The following is a 17,871-nucleotide window of genomic DNA, read 5'->3' as shown; positions in this document are numbered from 1 at the left end:
AAATCCATAAAGACCGAAAAACTTTTGGTAGGACGAATCAGTGTTCTCTCTGAGCTTTTCCTAATCATAAATCATACTCTACATGGTCACCTAGCATAAGATGAATGTTGCATTTAACTGTGGACTGAAGCACTTCCCTACCAATCAGGTATTAATTAGATCAACATGCTACTAAAAGGAACGGAAACCCGGAAAAGTTGTAATAAGTGCCAAGTTACTCTGTTATCAATTTTGGTCATAGAGTTGCTGTACAATCTCAAGATGTATTTTGAGTTCCAGCAGAGGTTTGAGTGTAAGATCCAGATTCCACTGGGAGCTGAGGAAGAGATCTAAGTTACTCTGTCAAAGTGAGTATAGTTACCCCCTAATATCTACCAGGAGCCTCCGCAATAACACAGGCTGCACTCCAGCCAGGGCGGCGACACATCAGAGTAGTCAGTGTAATAATCAGAGAATCTCTTTTTTCAGGTGACCCAGGTAGGCAAGTCTTCTGCAAATAGTTTTGGATCAACCCTGGTCAATCTTCAGAACTTCTTGTCAATACCCTTATTGCCAAACTTTCAGCTGGAAACTTCATAAGTGCAACATGATCTCAGACTACCAAACTACAAACCAGTCATTTTCCCCCAGAAACTTACCGATGTTGCTTCTTAGTAGGTGTCTCATTCTCTGTCATCTCTGGCATGGTTCCGGAGAAGAGAGCCTGAGGAAAATCATGGAAGGAATTAACAACTCCTGCACTCTTCTGAATTCTTAGCACATGACATTTGTCACATCACCTTGCCTTTCACCACAGGAACAGGGCTGTCCTACAATGTACACAAAAGTCCATCACCCTGACTTAGAGCAGCTGATTTCATGAGCATTACAAATGAAGCACGTTACCTATCTGGGTGCTTTGTGAAACCTATTCATGATGAACTGGTTTCCATTTCCTCAATTACTTTAAATATAAAATGAATTGTAATCCAAACCACTTTAAGGAAACAAGAAGGAAAATTAGAGCATATGATTGTTTTTTGAATGGGAGGAAGAACAGCTGAACTCTCTTTCATCAGCCCTTTCTAACTGAAAATGCTTTCAATTTCCAGTTCTAAATAAAGCATAAATGTTAAGCAAAATACAAGCTACAACAAGGACATTTTATTAACTACAAATTTAGAGGGCTATTAATGTAGCAAATTTGAAAACTTACTTGATATTGAATTACTGTACAACTTAAAATGGCCAAAATTGACACCCTACGTTCTCAGATATATAAAATTCAGTTAAAAATAAAGTTATGAAATAAAGTTACACATAACAGTCTAATAAGTTGCACCTGTCGTCAGCTTGAACACATCAGTAGCCTGTATTTAGACAAACAAAACATTATAAAAATAAACAAAAGATGAGACTGAGTCAATGACGAATGAATATATATCTACCAGAGAAATGAATTTTAGAGAGAAAGTAACATGAAGTGTACTGTAGATGACAAGAGGAAAAAAAATATCTGGTTTTTTGATATAGCTGAGCTCCGTATTCAGTTTCACCCTTCTGCTCATTCTCTCACCAACCAACCTGTTCTTGCAACTCTTCCCATGGGCCCTCAGCCTCCTTGTGGCTTCACCTCTCCCTGGCTCCTCCTGGAAAGCTCATCGGCTCGTTTTAACAGGCTTCATATCTTTAGGGTGTATTTTTGTTTGTTTGTACTGTAAGGAAGTGGGGGTGGTTTTTAATATAACTTTCAACACCAAGCAGTTCTTAATGTAAACTGAGCCTACCATTACTGACATCAAAAACAAACCCCAGAAATAATCTCCTTACAAACCAGAAAGCCCCAAAGCTCCCAAAGCACTGAAGCATATACACTTCACAAAGTGCTCTGTGCATACGCTGTGTGTATGTGTGTGTCAATAATCTGTATTGTACTAGAACTGCATTCAGATACTGCTTTCAAGTCTTTATACTCTAAAAGTCAATTGGATGTAGTGCTCTCATTCAGTAAAGATTAACAGGAGGAGAAACATTAGGGTTGATGCTGTTTACCACTCTAATACTTCTTTAAGTACTTTCTCTATTCCTGTGAAGACACGGGAAATGTTGGCAAACCATAAAGTAAAGCAAATAGGCAATATCCTGCAAATAGATCCAGACTGGGGAACTCGAAGTCCCTGAAGTTTTCAGGAACCTAATTCAATTCCACCTACACAACAGTGTTCACACCATCACAAAACCGGACCCAATCATCTCAGTTACAGCATTATACTGCCCCACTGGATTTTACATACAGCCTACATACGATCACCTCAGCCCTCCCTAGCCCATCAATGGAAGCACATCACTTTCTATTTACATGCCTCCACAGACTTTGCTTTTTCTATGCTCACCCACCATCCTCTGCATAAATTATGAAAACACCTGACAGAGTTAACAGTCTTTTACTGTGGGAGAAAGCAGTGGTGCAACTTCAGCACTTTCTTGCGCTCTCTTATAAATTACCTTAATTAGTTCAATTCCCTAACAAATTTGTTTTCATTTATACATAGTAAGATTAATCCAGTAGGTATCCCAGGTCCTCCAAGTTAGTGAAAATTCACAGCTCTGAAAGCCAGGAAAGCCAGTTTCCCATGCAAGGCACCTATAATTTATTCCTCCTGTGTATAGCTGGTGACAGTCAGTAGTATACTCACTTGTTCTAGCTGCATTCGTTGTATCAGGTGATGAGGAAGGGGTCAGCTGGGAGAGTTTAGCAGATGTGAGATTCTGATTATAAAAACAAAACAAAACAAAAAAATCTGGTTAGAGCCCAGGTATCTTTGATGCTGTTAGCAACCAGAGATGTTCACATGAACACTAAAAGACTGAGGTCAGCACACCTAGACTCAGCAGGGTTTTTCCAGTTGTGTCAAAGCAGCCCAGCAGAATTTATACCCATTAAGGCTACCAGAAAAGCCAGGAGCAGCTACCTGGTAACACTACATTCTCATGTATCCATCATTGAGACAATACCTTGTGTATAGGGTGAAATAGCTATTCAAGGGGGCAATTTTATTTAGTGCATACTAAGTACTGTTTCTATTTAGTGAGGATGTGAGCACAGAGTACATGGACATAGTTCTGGTACAACAAGGCTCACAGACATGCTTAGAAAAAGGCAGATGCTGGATTGCATCTTGTGGCAGTCATACCCCCTGTTTCTTGACTTCTGCACCAACTATACGGACAGAGTGATGTATCTGTTATTGTGCATCAGCAGACTATGGTAAATATGCTGGAAATCAGAACAAAAAAATAAAGGAGGTCTTAGTTTTGGAAAACTTAGCATTTTTGAAAGAATAATGTATTCATCAAGCAACCATATTTTTTTAATGTTGCAAATTCATACAACTTGAGAACCAAATGACTATATCTGTATTACAATGTATTTAATATAGAAAGCATTAATGTGAATTTAGATGGCCAGCTACCATGCAGGGCTACAGATAAAGCACAACTGTGTGAAGGTAAAGGGTGTAAAAAGCATCCACCCAAAAATACCCTCTCCCAGACCAGACACAGCTGCTCTGACTCCACTTGCTTCTCCCTGCACAGTCCAGAACACATTCACAACCCCATCTTCCCCCTGCCCTGAGTCACAGCACCCACTTCTCCCTCCTGACATGGGTTCTCCATACTCCTATATTTAGGCTTCTTCTGCCCACAGTCTGTGTCCCCTCAGCAAAGTTCTTATTCCTCATAGCAGCATCCCTTTCTGCCAAAGTCACAATCTACACAATTTTCCAACTGCCTTATTTCTTCCTCTGAGCAGATGCCTAAATGATTCAGCAATACATTGTATATAGTATTTAGGAAGACAGACAAGTGGAAGTTTATGCGGAAACTTATTAATACAGCTTCTAACCATTTTTTGATCCTGAGAAAGGATAGGCAGTCCTTATTACATGTCAAAGACCCCACTTCTTTCTTTCTCCTCTGCCCTTTTTTTTAAATTATGCCAATTCTTCCAAGTGGTGCTGTTCCCTGCACATTTCAACCTAGTTGCTGACACACCAAGTGTATAAGCCTCACAAATATAAACAACTTAAAGTCTGTGTTTTATATGCCTCAAGCCCACTGGGATCTACAGCCCATTTCATACAGAAGACAGGGCATAGGAATGCAATGACTGTTATTCTAACTTCACTTTACTCTGGAATTATTTCAAGTCAAGTTTATCAAAGTTTGCCATTCAACCAATGTTTCCACAAAAGTTTCAAAGCACTTCTGTGAGATTGGTAAAAAGAAACAAAGCTATACACATTATCTAATTAACCATTTACTTTATTGCAAGTTTCACTGAAAAGAGATGGTTAAGTTTGTTAAATAACACTTGTATACAGCTCTGGGGTTTCTACTGATAGATTGTACCGTAAGGAATACGGTGAACTTGTTTTTTGCTATTCTTATACTGTAAAGACAAAAACCTTTGCATTTTTCTTGATACTCCACAAAACAGTCAGAGCTGGCAACACCAGGAAGGTGGGTTTTTTAAGAGCTGCTAAAAATATGGGCTTTGCAAATTGAAAAGAAAAATGCTGCCTAGGTGGAGACTTCTGAGGGCTAATGAATAATGGTTACACTGTCTCCATTTCTTCCCCTCAGCTGTTGTATCACCAGAGCTTTGACAATGGCTTCTTCACAGCGAGACTCCTTCACTGATTCTCTAAAGCAGAAGACAGGTTTTTGCTTTATAAGCTCAGAGGCAAGTGTATTTTAAGTTTCCTCATGAAATACACTCACTTAACTCAGCTGAATGTCTTCTGCAGAGAGTATGTAGCAAATCCCAAATTCTAAAGACAGGTAAAGAGAAGCAAGTCAACACTTATGTTTACTTAGTATCAAAGTTTCCTCAAGCTTTATATAGTTTATAGCACTTACAATGTCAACCTAAAATACTGATTTTAATTTAAATGCAATGTCAACCCCAGAAATAAAAAGATACTTTGTGAATATTTAAGTTTAACATAATTTAATCTCCTCTATAGTTCAGAAACACAGGGTATAAAACTTAAAACCAATTTGTTTAAGTATCTTTTTTTCTACCACCCATCTTTGCAGGTATTATTCACCAAATTTTATGAAATCTTTTCATCAAAACATGCACTGACCAGATTTAAGAAAAAGTTAATTTAGATTATTTTATTTGGCATTATTTTTTAACTCCTTATTTAGGAACTGTTTCCAACCTTACTATTCATTTTTAAAAAGAAAATAATGATTCCAATCTGTTACCTTTCAGCCCTCCTCAAATTAGCAAAGCTATTCCATTCTTCTGCATGAGGCAGAAAGAACCTTTTTAATATGCAGCCGCACATAGTCTGTAAAACTACCAGCAGTCCAAATCTTTCTTCCTCCTAAAATACTTCAGGAAGTTTATGCTGTTACATTGCTACAATCTCACAGTTCTTACTGGTCTGGTACACCTCGTGAAGTCAGCCTTAATTTACAGCTCAGTTCCAAGACACAGAAAATAACTACTCAAATGCTTTTTTCCTGCAAGACAGTGTCTTCTTCATTCAAGCAACTCCTGGAGCTCACTTTTCCAATCTTCCATGCATGTTTTAGAACAAGGCTAGCTTCAATCAGGGACTTAATCCAAGCTTTTAATCACAAGCAAGGTGCCCTTGCAATCAAGACACACGATTTACTACTGCCTTTTTTTTACTCCCCCCCTTGGAACGCTTCTATTTTAATTTTGTATTTACCTGATAAAATGATTGCAGGAAACATAACCCAAAGCTTACCTCTGTGATTGTTACCTACCTATACCAACTACTGTTGCCTATCACATTAATCTGTTATGACTACCACACAGAAAAATGAAAAGGGCTACTACTCCTGGTGAAAGTCCCTTGGATATCTTTCAGTTTGGTTTCTGAAGAAATCAAGGTTTTCTTGCTATTGTGTCCCTTAATCCACTCACAGCACAGCTGGGCCCACTGACTGACCTAAATTAAACCCCTCAAAGAGATGAAGTCCCAGATGTTTACGAAAACCTGGGACTGAGCAGAGAAGAAGTGAGGTCAGTGCTGACACTGCAGATCTGGATACAGCTGGGTCTGTGACCAACTCTGCAGCACGTGTGCACTGGCTGATCAGCTGGCTCTGATCCAGCACAACATGTTCCACCTTTTGCCGAGGAAGAGGTATGAGGGATTAAAGGGCAGGAGGGAGCCCTCTCGATTTTTCACAGAATCCACTCTCCCGATGCAAACCAGCTGAGAGTTTCCCAGGGCAACGAGGCTGTTCTGAGAGCTTCTGCAAAAGTTAGGAAAAGAAAACCAGTACAAGTAAGCTAAAACTTATTACATAGGGCAACTTTTTTTTAAAGATGTTTGCAAATAACAAATAGAAAAAAACTTCACTGCTTTTATAATTTTTTCTCTACTTCTTATGTTTGTATTATCTAAACTCAAAAACACTGGTATTTTTCCTTCTCCTGACTTAAAACAATAAAGTTTTAGTAAGGCTCACGGGCAAAAGAATTACAAAAAAAATGTCTTTTTTTTTTTTTTGTAACAGCACTGAAGGAAGAAGCAGGGTTATCACTCAAGTGATATTCCCTTATATCTACATTAGGTTTTGTTTTCATTTGTAACTTTCATAATATCAAAGACATAATTGCTGATGGCCATTAACTAACGTGCAGTTTCAGGACAGCATAGGTGTAGGGTCATTCTGAGGAATCCTGACCAGATCTGCTTAAGAAACCTCAGAAGGAAAAAAAAAAAGAAACTTCTCTAACTGAAGATCCACCTCTCATTTTTATTCTTCTTGGTCTACTATTGTTGCCCCTCAAGTGTTCCTAAGTAATTTATTTTTAAACCTTAGAGGAGAGGCAGAGAGAGAGATCAGGTCCACTGAACTAAGTCTCTTACTCACTGATTATGGTCTGGAAAGTATTTAAGGAGAGGTATCTCCAGATATTTTGCACCCAGGTGTGAGCTGCTGCCACCCTCACACATTATGCAGATGATCTTGGTACTTACTACAAATAGACTAAAGTGGCACAGTGCAAGCAAAGGAAGATGCCTCAGTGAACTATCTCCTGTGTCATCTGGATGAATTGTTATAGGGAAGCAGGCATTTGGGAGCTAAAGAGCTGTAATTATGCAACCAGTACACAAGCGAGAATCACAAAGACCAGAGCTGTCACCCCAAAGAGCATCTTCAGCCACTTTAGATCAAAATAAGGGGAACATCACTCTTTTCTCTAGGAAATTAAAAATGAATGACCATGGAAATCCTCATGATCCCCATGTTCTCCATGTAGTGTGTTAAGATTCACAAGTTACCACATGCCAATTCCATGAAGGAAGTGAGAAAGTATGAGGACTGTCTCTACATTGCAAGACAGTGCTCATCTCCCTGGCTTTCTACACCCAATGATCCACAGTACACTTCAAAATAGTAAATAATTTTCAAAGAGAAGACAGGTATCTAATTATGCTCTGCTTGACAAAGGAGTCACAAGCCTGTTTTGATGGTGAAAGCTAAGTGAATTGCAGACAACTTCCTCCTAATATGGGTCATCACCTCTGTGTGGGTTAGGTTACCTGCACTAGATGACAAAGATTGCCTGCACCATGGCTGAGGCTGACTGAGTGCTCTCACACTGCAAGAGCCAAACTTCACAGTAGCGCGTTGCCTAAAGAACAAATAATTCTTTTCCTGAAAAAAAGCTGTAACATGTAAGTCATCATGGTCTCTCAATACTGCAACCAAGACAATTATTTATAACTGAGGAATTCATCCACATATGAAAGCTGTATTTGAAACACCAAAGACCAACTGGACAAATGTAGAAGCTATAAGCCACAGAATCATAGTATCATAGAATGGTTTGGATTGGAAGTGACCTTAAAAATCATCTCGTTCCAACCCCACTGCCATGGGCAGGGACACCTTCAACTAGACCAGGGCGCTCAGAGCCCCATCCAACCTGACCTTGAATACCTCCAGGGATGGGGCATCCACAACTTCCCTGGGCAACCTGTTCCAGTGGGAGCCAGTCTAATTCTGCTTTCTGACGTGACCTTATCTACAGATGAAATCTCTATTCAAAGAACAGTACCTCATCACAGGGCCTGATAACCAATTTAGAACTACAACATAAAAATATTCACTTTCGCTACAATGATATAGCCAGAATACTACTCTTTGCTTCATTGGTTTGGTTTTAAGCTGAGCTCTTTTTGTTCTGCAACTGCAAAGGATCCTCACATACTCTGTTTATAAACTGCATACAGTCTCGAGGAGGTATCAACTGATCCTCTGACAGCTATGTCAGACACATGCTAAACTGGCTTACCACTCTCTCCTGAGGATCCTACTAACAAGCAGTGCAAAATATCCTAGAGCTGAAATGTGCAGGGCAGCCAGAGAGTTTGTGTGTCAAATTTTTTAATTCATCTTTTCAGATGTAAGTCATTCAGCACAAAGGACTACACAGGCAAGTTCTTGAATATTTTATAGGATTGGGTTTGAGAAATCTGACACAAAGAACTCATTGAGGGTTCATGATACAGGAAGCAACATTCTATGGGTCTTTACTACAAAGCTCCTCTCCAATATGAGAAGAGATCGATCCCGAGATTTGGTTACAAACACTGCTCTTCCAGAATGAAGGATTTTCTTATGAATCTTAATGGGGTTAACGGTAGAAATGGCTGAAGTAGAGGGTAAAATAAAACAGTATTTCAGTTTTAATGTATAAGCTGATCAAATGCACTCCCTAATTCCATGTTAATGAGCTTTAAAAAACAAGCACACACACACTCTGTCCCCAAACCCAACAAAACCCCCACAATTTTGCAATGTACATTTTATATCCAGACTATGATCAGACAACTTTTTAGTATCTCCAAGGATGGAGACTCCACAACCTCCTTGCACAACTTGTCCCAGTGCTCAGTCACCCTCACAGTAAGAAAGTGTTTTTTGGTGTTCAGATGGGGTCTCTGGTTCTGTCACTGGGCACCACTGAAAAGAGCCTGGCTCCATCCTCTTTTCCTTTTTTCACCTTCCCTTCAGGTGTTCATATGTATCAACGAGAATCCCCTGAGCCTTCTGTTCTCCAGGCTGAACAGCCACAGCTCCCTCAGCCTCTCAAGATGAGCAACGCTCCAGTACCTAAATTAACTTTGTGGCCCTTCACTGGACTCTCTATAGTACATCCATGTCTCTCTTGTACTGGGTTACCCAAAACTCACCACAGGACTCCAGGTGTGGCCTCACCAGTGCTGAGTACAGTGGAAGGATCACCTCCCACAGCCTGATGACACTACCATGTCAAATTCAGCCCAGGACACCATTCACCACCTTTGCCACAAGGGCACATTGTTGGTTCACGCTCAACTTGGTGTCCACCAGGACCTCCAGGTCCTTTTCTGCCAAGCTGCTTTCCAGCTGGATGCCCCCACCATATATATTGGCAGACTGAGTTGTTCTTCCCCAAGTGCAGGACTTTGCCCTTGTTGAACTGTGTGAGATTCCCGCCAGCCCATTTCTACAGGCTGTCAAAGTCCCTCTGGATGACAGCACGACCCTCTGGCATATCAGCCACTCCTCACAGCTTGGTGTTAACAAACTTGCTGAGGGCATACTCTGCCTCATCATCCAGATAATTTATAAAGATATTCAACAGGACTGGTCCCAGTATTGATCCCTGGCATACACTGCCAGTTACTGGTCTCCAACTAGACTCTGTGCCACTGATCACCACCTCTGGCCCCTGCCATTCAGCCAGGTTTCAACCTAACTCTTCTTATGCTGAAATGTGAGCTGCACAGCTCTGGAAGACAACTGTTGAAACCTGACGCACTGCAAAATAAAATTCTTTGCTTGTATTAATTATTTTACCAAATCTGCATGCTAATGGACTCAATGAGTTACACTGCAACATATGCTAAACTAGATACCTAACTTTCCTTAGTTAATAAATTGCCCTTATGGCAACAATGGGAAAAATCTGTAAAAAGATGGTTATCCTTGCCTACTGTCCCAGCTCCTTCCAAATAACACTGAGACATGTAGCTCTTCCTCACTTCACTGGCACTCCTCACACAGGAAGCCAGACAAGAACATTACTTCAACGTAAAATTTACTTCACGAAAGGATTACAGACACACTCCACCCTCACGAACAAACACACTGAAACTACAAGATTATGGATACTCCAACAACTGAAAAAATGAAATGGTGTTCCTTGTTGCTGATTTGGAGTAGGTTGGTGTTGGGCTACCACCATTTTGCTATTCTAGTGAATGAGTAAAAGAGCTTCAGTACAAAGCTTTGTACAAGAATTGTGTTCAATTTCTATCTAACAACTTCACTGATGTGTGAAAGCAAAGCAGAGTCCAACTTCAAAGGCTGAAGGCTGACATGAATTGTGTCCCTTAAACCAACCACACATTACAGATGACAGATGCAGACAGACACCCCAAAAGGACAACATTATTTTCATTTTAAACTTCAGCTACTTGGAGAAGAGCAAAACTTTAGGCTCTCCTCTTCCCACAATACCTTTACACTGCTTTTAAGGCTGTCAGCAGCCTAAAGGACAATGTTTTCAATAATCTTCTCATGGCACCGCACCAATAGCTAGAGAAAAGGATAACAGGATCTGAGAAACCTACATTAAGACCTGTAAGTTAACAGATCCATACTTGTATCATTCCAGCCGCACTAGAGATGAACTCATTCTGGTATCAGAGTACCAGCATGACTAAGATGTGCTTTCAGATGGCATTAATCTCATTTCATGATCTTCACCTTGGTCAGTTAACCTGACAGGAGTTCAGGTAACTGAGTGAGAAAGGCACTTGTTAGCAGGAAGCATGAAACATTTTAACAGCCTGTTACTTTCTTCTTATCTGAATCACAAGGCCACACAGAATGGCTGATGTAAGAGATTGTTATCACATGTCATGGTTGCAAGAGTAATTCATTCACCTTAGAAGACTAACGCGGTAGCTTTTCATACAGGAAACAATCCTAGTTCACACACAATTTGTCAATCCTGTGCACACAGCAGAACCTTTTTTGTGCTTACTCAAAGCATGACAACAGCACTACACTTGTAAGGTAGCAAAGTAAAGTACACTTTGGACACATTATATGCACATATAAAAGCTGGAATTGTATTTTATCCAGCAAGTTAGGTCAGCATTACATAAACTGGTCACTGCACAATGTATCCTAATCAAGGAGTAGAGACCTTTATACATCTTACTGCAACCTGAAACAAAGGAAGCCCTCCTGCTCAAACACCCCCCCCAGGCCACTGCACATTAAGAACTGGTACCTTTCAGAATAGGAAGGAAAATGCGTTCCTGAGCGATTTAACTCAAATAAAGAAGTCACAAACACAACTGCAATGAAGAATGCCAGCACAGAAACTAAGTTATAAAATGACCGGTGATACTACGGGTAGACAGTCCACCAGGGTGGAGACAAGCCTTACGCTTCTTCAGAGGCCTGAAGACCATTATGAAACAACTAGGAACATTAAAGCTGTCAGGTGTTATGCATGCATATATTCTACATAAACATCTTCATTTAAACACCTGTTTGTACACACAGCTTCACTGGTATTTTCGTCAAGGACAATGCGCAATATTGTCATTTAATTGAAAACTGTCTCAGCTGAAACTTTGGACCGTGATACGTATTCACTGCGCTTTTAAGTGGCACGGACTTTGTGGTATTTTTACAAGCTCTTACGATGCAAATAACCATGATTCATCGGGAAACCCTTCCTATCAAATGTTACACTACTTATACCTCCCCCAGCCACACGTCATTTACAAAGTTATTTTTAAGACCATAAAACCACAAGCACTACTGGAACAAAAATTAAACCACAGAATGGTTCTTATCAAATCCAGCATCTCACAGCCCTTGACTTTCTTATGTTGTCTATTTATTTCTTCTACCCTGTACAGCATCCATCTTCGACCCATACACTGTAGTAATTCACATCCAAGCCGGACACGGTTGGTTACAATGTCACGCATCTTGTACCAACGCACTTTGCAAATTAAAAGCCTGCTTAAATATTTGGAATGCACTGTCCCAAATAATTTTGTTACCTAATTCATTGCACTTCAATATCTGGAAGCCGGAGGTGTTCTTACAACTTCAGCACACTGAGTGTGTGGGGGGAACCAACAACAAACAAACAACGCTCAAAAAAGCACAAAGGTGAAAAGCAGCTGGAGTAGCTTGGCCAGCAGTGTCAGCAGAACACGTTCACAAAATCTTTGCCTTCTTATTCCCAAGATGTCTTTGAAGTCTCAGACTACGACTAAACCTCAGTTACAAATGAGAGCCCACGATGGGCACGGCAAGCACATGCCAATCACACATCACAGGGCCACTTGAGTGACTGAGTGACAGTCACTTCAATCTATCCCTGGTCAGCTCCTCAGAACACTACTTGGAAAACTACGAATCAAAGCAAAAAAGCCACTATCTAGCACTTACATCCTAATTATCTCCTTGCAGCTGTCAAGACTCCTCCAGGATCCACCACCAATTTTCATCTACTCCATTAAAATCTCCCCATGTATCCATATCCTAAGGGAATAAATAAGTCTCTAAGGGAATAAGTAACATTCAAATACTTAAGTAACATTCAAATACTTCAAAGTTTGCAATGTTCTCATACAGTTTCACACAGCTGATGTTATTTTGAATGCATGCACCTTAAAAATCATGCCCAAGATATGAACATTTTCTAAGCTTATTTTCCCATTCAGTGGCAAATGTATTTTCATTTGCCAAATCTATTTCATCCCAAAATGTACCCATAAATTATTATTATGGCACTAATTGAAAGTCAAAAAAATTAAAAATTCTAAATCCTTATAATAGCCATTCCCACACAGGATGTTTCTTCATTCTCATTTGTCTGATTACTGCACACAATTCATGAGCAATAAACAACACTCTGCAGTTTGTTACAGTAACATAATCACACAAATAGGATGGTCCCCATGAATTGTATATGAAAAGCAAACCTAAAATCAGGCTTCCAAAACAAGCTGTTGCACTACCTGAGGTCTGGACGCTTAACTGTGCAATCATTAAGTTATGTCTGCTAGAATTATTTAATAATCATATGTCTAGGTGAAATCTAATAGACGTTCAAGCTATTACGTGGAAAGCAAAAATACATCTGTGATATTTTACCTCCTTATGGACAGAAATTCAACACAACACTATTCCCTTTGTCTTACTTCCACCTTTTCCCTACAGATTTCCATGGACAATGGGCATCATGTGCCACGGCTATATCCAGCCTTAGGTGTGTTCATGGACTCATTTCACCCCTAGTCTCTGTCACAAGGAGCTGGATTCTGGGCCTTAGCATGAGCAGTAAGTGTGACCTTCTGCGTGTGCAAGATATCAATTTCCACGAAACTAAAGACTTCAATCTCCTGTTGCTGGCAAATGTGACTGAAATTGGACAGAGAGCTAAAATGAGGAGGCAGAGGAGAAGAAAGAAGGAGTCTTCTCTCCTTAGGAGACCAAGCTGAAAACACATTCAACAGGAAAAGTTAGTTTCCAGTGACCGAGTTCTGAATAAAAGAGCCGGCCTTGTACAGTGTCCTCTGACGTGGGCCAGCTTCCTGGCTGGGATGTCAGACCGCACGGGCACACGGCCGGGATGCACGGGGCATTCCGCATCCCGGGCTAACGAGACGATGCCACACTGGGGAACAGCGCCCAAAGGAACTCCTCGAAGGGCGACCGCGGCTCAATTGTCTCACAGCATCAAGGCTGCAAAGAGATAAGGACACCCCGGTCTCCACACCTTCACCGCTGCTTCCCTCGGCCACACACACCAACCTCACCGGGGCAAGCCGGGCTCGCAGCGGCGGCACAACTTCCCTGGGCACGGCCCGGGCACCGCTACCGAGCCGGGACCGTCCGGGGCCGCCCCGCCAAGGGCCGCCCGCGCCCCCCCAGCTGCGCCCGGGCCCGCCTGGCCCTGCCGCCCCTGCCCGAGCACCGCTGGCCCGGACAAAGGGGCACTGGCCCCCATACGGCGGGGCTGCCACCGGCGTCCCGGGGCCAGCGCGGCCCCGGCCCAGTGCGGCGCCGCAGCCCCGCTGTCCGTCCCACGCCCTCATCCCGCTCCCCTTGGGAGCGCCGCCGGCGGCCCCAGCCCCGCACTCACGGTCGGGCCAGGCGCGCTGCGCGGCGGCCCCAGCGCCGGGACCATCCTCCGCCGGGCGGACACGGACACGGACACCCCGCGCCAGCGCCGCCACCGCCTCCGCGCCACAGCCCGCCCGCGCAGCCCACCCTGCTGCCCGCGCCGCCACCAATCGCCGCGCGCAGGGTGAGCCCCGGAGGCCAATCAGAGGCAGGCAAATCGGAGAGGACGTCGCTCGCCCTCAACTGGGCGTGGTCGGGCTGGCGCGGGCCAATCGCCGCCACAAACATTGGGGGCGCGGGCCAATCAAAGACCAGGGAGGCCGAGACTGGCGTCAACAAGGTAAGTTGGCCGAAACAGGAACCGGCGGAGAGCGGCACCGCAGGCGGCCAATGAGCGGCGCGGACAGAGCGCGAGGGGGGACGGGCGGGAGCTCTTAAAGGGGCAGGGCCGACCCCGGGGGGGAAACTGCTGTGAGTCACTTAATACGGGGGTGGGTTTGGCCTTCAGATGCAAAAGTGCCGCCTGCCAGAGCGGCGGCGAGCGGGGACACGGCGCTTCGGAAGAAAACTCCGCGAAGGGGCTGCGGGTAAAGGGGCCAAGAGTCACAGGAGCGCCGCCCTCCCCCCCCACGCTGAAACAGTGCCCTGCGACCCGGCCAGCAGCGATCGGCACAGGAACTGGGAGCTGGGTAAAGATCCTGGATGCCAGGGAGCTGTTCTGGTGGGAGCCCAACCACCTCCGCCGACTGGGCTGTTCCAAGGTCTCTGCTGCGGCTGATCCCTGCACAGGTGTTTTTACACAAGGCTTTGTCCCGCGCTGTGCTCACACTTCGTTCGGGGAGGAAGGCGCTCCATCCACCTTCCTCGTGAGTTAAATCAGAGTTTAAGGAAAGCGTTGTTTTATAGCCGCTCAAATAGGGACTCTGGGCCACTATCAACTCCCCACTACCTCAGTTTGTGCTTCCTGCCGACACCTGATTCAATCACCAGCCCTAATAAGGGATCTTCCTTTTTCCAGCCTCACCTGTGTGTTTCCACGGATGTCCTGACACAGCTATTTTATGGAACTCTTATCAGATGTGTTTTACAAGTACAAACTGTATTTTATAAGCACATCATAGAATGATAAGGGGTTGGAATGGACCTTAAAGACCCTCCCATTCCAATCCCCCTGCCAGGGGCAGGGACACCTGCTACTAGTCCAGGGTGCTCCAACCTGACCTTCAGTACTTCCAGAGTTGGAGCATCCACAGCCTCTCTGGGCAACCTGTGCCAGTGCTTCACCACCCTCACAGTAAAAAATTTCTTCCTAATATCTAATCTACATTCCCCCTCTTTCAATTTGTACCCATTGCTCCCTTGTCCTGTCACTACAGTTCTTGACAAGAGTCCCTCTCCAGCTTCCTTGTAGCCCCCTTCAGATACTGGAAGGCTGCCACTCTCCACACATTCTCTTCTCCAGGCTGAACAATCCCACCTTTGTCATGGTACCTCTGCTTACCTGTAGGCAATAATGGAGCTTGCAGGGCCTCTTCTTTCTGAGACAACCCAAAAACGCAGAGCTGTGATGTTTGGGCTTCGTGGAAAACACAGATACCTTTTTCCCAGCCATATACCTTCCTAAAATACAATACAGAGCAGGGACAACTTTCTGAAGCAGTGTCCAAGAACTATTCTGCTGCTGAAATGAGTCATAGTAGCAATCAGATGTTAAAAAAAACAAACCAGTTTATTTTTAATAGCTGCTGCTCGCAAAATAACCTTGCAGCTGACATGAAGTGCAAGACCCATTTGCCAGCTGTGAAGAACATTAAGGCCCAAGCTGGTTTTGCAGAGAAATTCTAAAGTTACTATAAATAGCAGCTTCACAGTGTAAATTATAAATTTAAATGCACTTTTTTGGTTTTAATAATCTTTAGTTCTGATATGACACAACCAAACTGGAAGACAAAATCTGAAATACCACTGCTCCATCAATGTACTCCAATATAAACTGAAGGTTTTTTCCTCTTTAAAGGGTAGTGTGCTTTTTCGGTGGAAATTTTTAGTAAAAGGCACCTCTTGTCCGAAGCAGTAAAACCAAGTTTATCTTCTGACACCCTGTAATGCTCTAGAGTGTTTGAGCTCCTAAATTGTCAACACTAGAACACATCTGAAACACGGTGGCAAAAATCCAGCAGCAGGCAAAACTCGCACAGGTAAAGTCACATACAACAGGAACCTGCTAAGTATCAGTAGCCTATTTCTGTTGGAGAATACAGACTTGCAATTATATGGCAAGATACTTAAGCCAAAACAAACAGCACAAATGCTTAGAAAAGCTTTACATTAAATAGGTAACTTGGTGTTTATGTGACAGGTGAAGAGTTTCTGCAGCTGTATTTCAGATAGTCTTAACCAAGAACTTGAGCGCAATTGTTTTTGTTTTTGTTTTTTTTAATTCTTGGCTGTAGTGAGGTTTGGATTCAATTCAGTGAGCAGTACTGGCCCCAGTCTGTATGATGTGATACAGCAGCTGACAGGGAATCAGAACACAGATCAGTCTTTCCCCAGTGCAGGAGTTTCTTGCGGCCTAGAGAGCTTCAACTCATGTTGCCACAATGCCTTCAGGCAATATGGTAGTAAAACTGAATGCTTTTGCAGTATTAAAGCACTGGGGAGGAGGAAAGAAAGCAGAATAAAGAGAGGGGGATAGAGTAACCTTTCCATTATCTATTTGAACTGATCCTCTTTAGGGGCAAGAGAAAAAGAGCATAAGGCAAGTCATTTGTCCCATACAAAGCATCTGGATTAGATGGGTTGAATAGGCTTGGAGAACCCCCATGGAAAGGAAAGTTATACTGCCAGACACAGATCACAACACTCACCTGACAGCTTGGTTTGGTAGATACTCAAAAGGACTTCAGAGCTTTTGGACAGGGATCTTTTAAGTAATCTAAGATACTGCAGGATCAGAGGACAGTATCCTCACAGGGACAGCAAACTGATTAAAAGACAGAAATCACAGGGCACAGAGTAAAAGATCAGTTTTCACAGTAATGAAAGGTCAGCAGTGGAGTCAAACATTTGTGCTGGGGTCTATATTCCTGTTTTAAAAAAGGAAATAGTGAGGTGAAAAAGTATTAAGAATGAGGAGTGACAAGTGAGCCTTCTAATGCTGAGCGACTGGGCATTGTAACAGCAAATTATTTCCAGCACGGGTCAATATGGTGATAGACACACTGGGGGGAAAAAAAGCAAGAATCCCAGTTTTTCAAATGAAGGGAATGACTGGACTTACTCATCACTCACTAGATCCTGATGTGGTAATTGTTCTTTACGTAATTGTATCAGTAACAAAGCAAACTGTTGTAACTAAGAGATAATAGCACACCTCGAATCATTACAGAGGCCCTGTAAATACCCAAGTTTTGAAAGCAGTGAGGGGAGTGTAACTCCCTGTAGAACCAGAACAGCTTTGTGAATGGGCAACACAAATGATCAGAGGTATCTGCTAGTTCCCCTGTACACAAGTAATTGAATTGTCTAAAACTGTACAGGTTGTTTGAGAGGTAACTGGGCTGAGGGCGGAGAACGAAAGAAACATGACAGAGATCAATAAAAGCTGAGTGGTCTGGAGAACAGCTGCAGCAGTTTAAGTACACCAAAAGTTTTCCAGCCTCTGCAGCTGCTGGTGAGGCT

At 42.9% G+C, this 17,871-nt stretch overlaps 1 protein-coding gene across 8 annotated transcripts in view; it reads right to left on the bottom strand.

Moving 5' to 3' along the window:
* USF3 (upstream transcription factor family member 3) overlaps positions 1–14,307 on the bottom strand; it is a 34,183-nt gene extending 19,876 nt beyond the window's left edge. For 2 of the 8 annotated variants that reach the window (XR_004355049.1, XM_032677968.1), the window contains exons 1-2: positions 14,210–14,282; positions 639–703 (exon numbers count right to left, since the gene is read on the bottom strand). Coding sequence is in view for 1 of the 8 variants with exons in the window: in XM_032677968.1 (XP_032533859.1) it covers positions 639–703; positions 14,210–14,254 (110 nt within the window). In the remaining 7 variants the exon portion in view is untranslated. Of the gene's footprint in view, positions 1–638; positions 704–1,563; positions 1,695–2,671; positions 3,133–12,510; positions 12,807–14,209 lie in introns of those variants that run through there. The other 6 variants (XR_004355054.1, XR_004355053.1, XR_004355050.1 and 3 more) reach the window with 6 other exon arrangements.
* Between the last annotated feature and the right edge of the window lie 3,564 nt (positions 14,308–17,871).

Source organism: Chiroxiphia lanceolata, chromosome 2, assembly GCF_009829145.1.
Source record: "Chiroxiphia lanceolata isolate bChiLan1 chromosome 2, bChiLan1.pri, whole genome shotgun sequence".
Lineage (NCBI taxonomy): Eukaryota > Metazoa > Chordata > Aves > Passeriformes > Pipridae > Chiroxiphia > Chiroxiphia lanceolata.
This window is presented reverse-complemented; position numbering and strand designations above follow the sequence as displayed.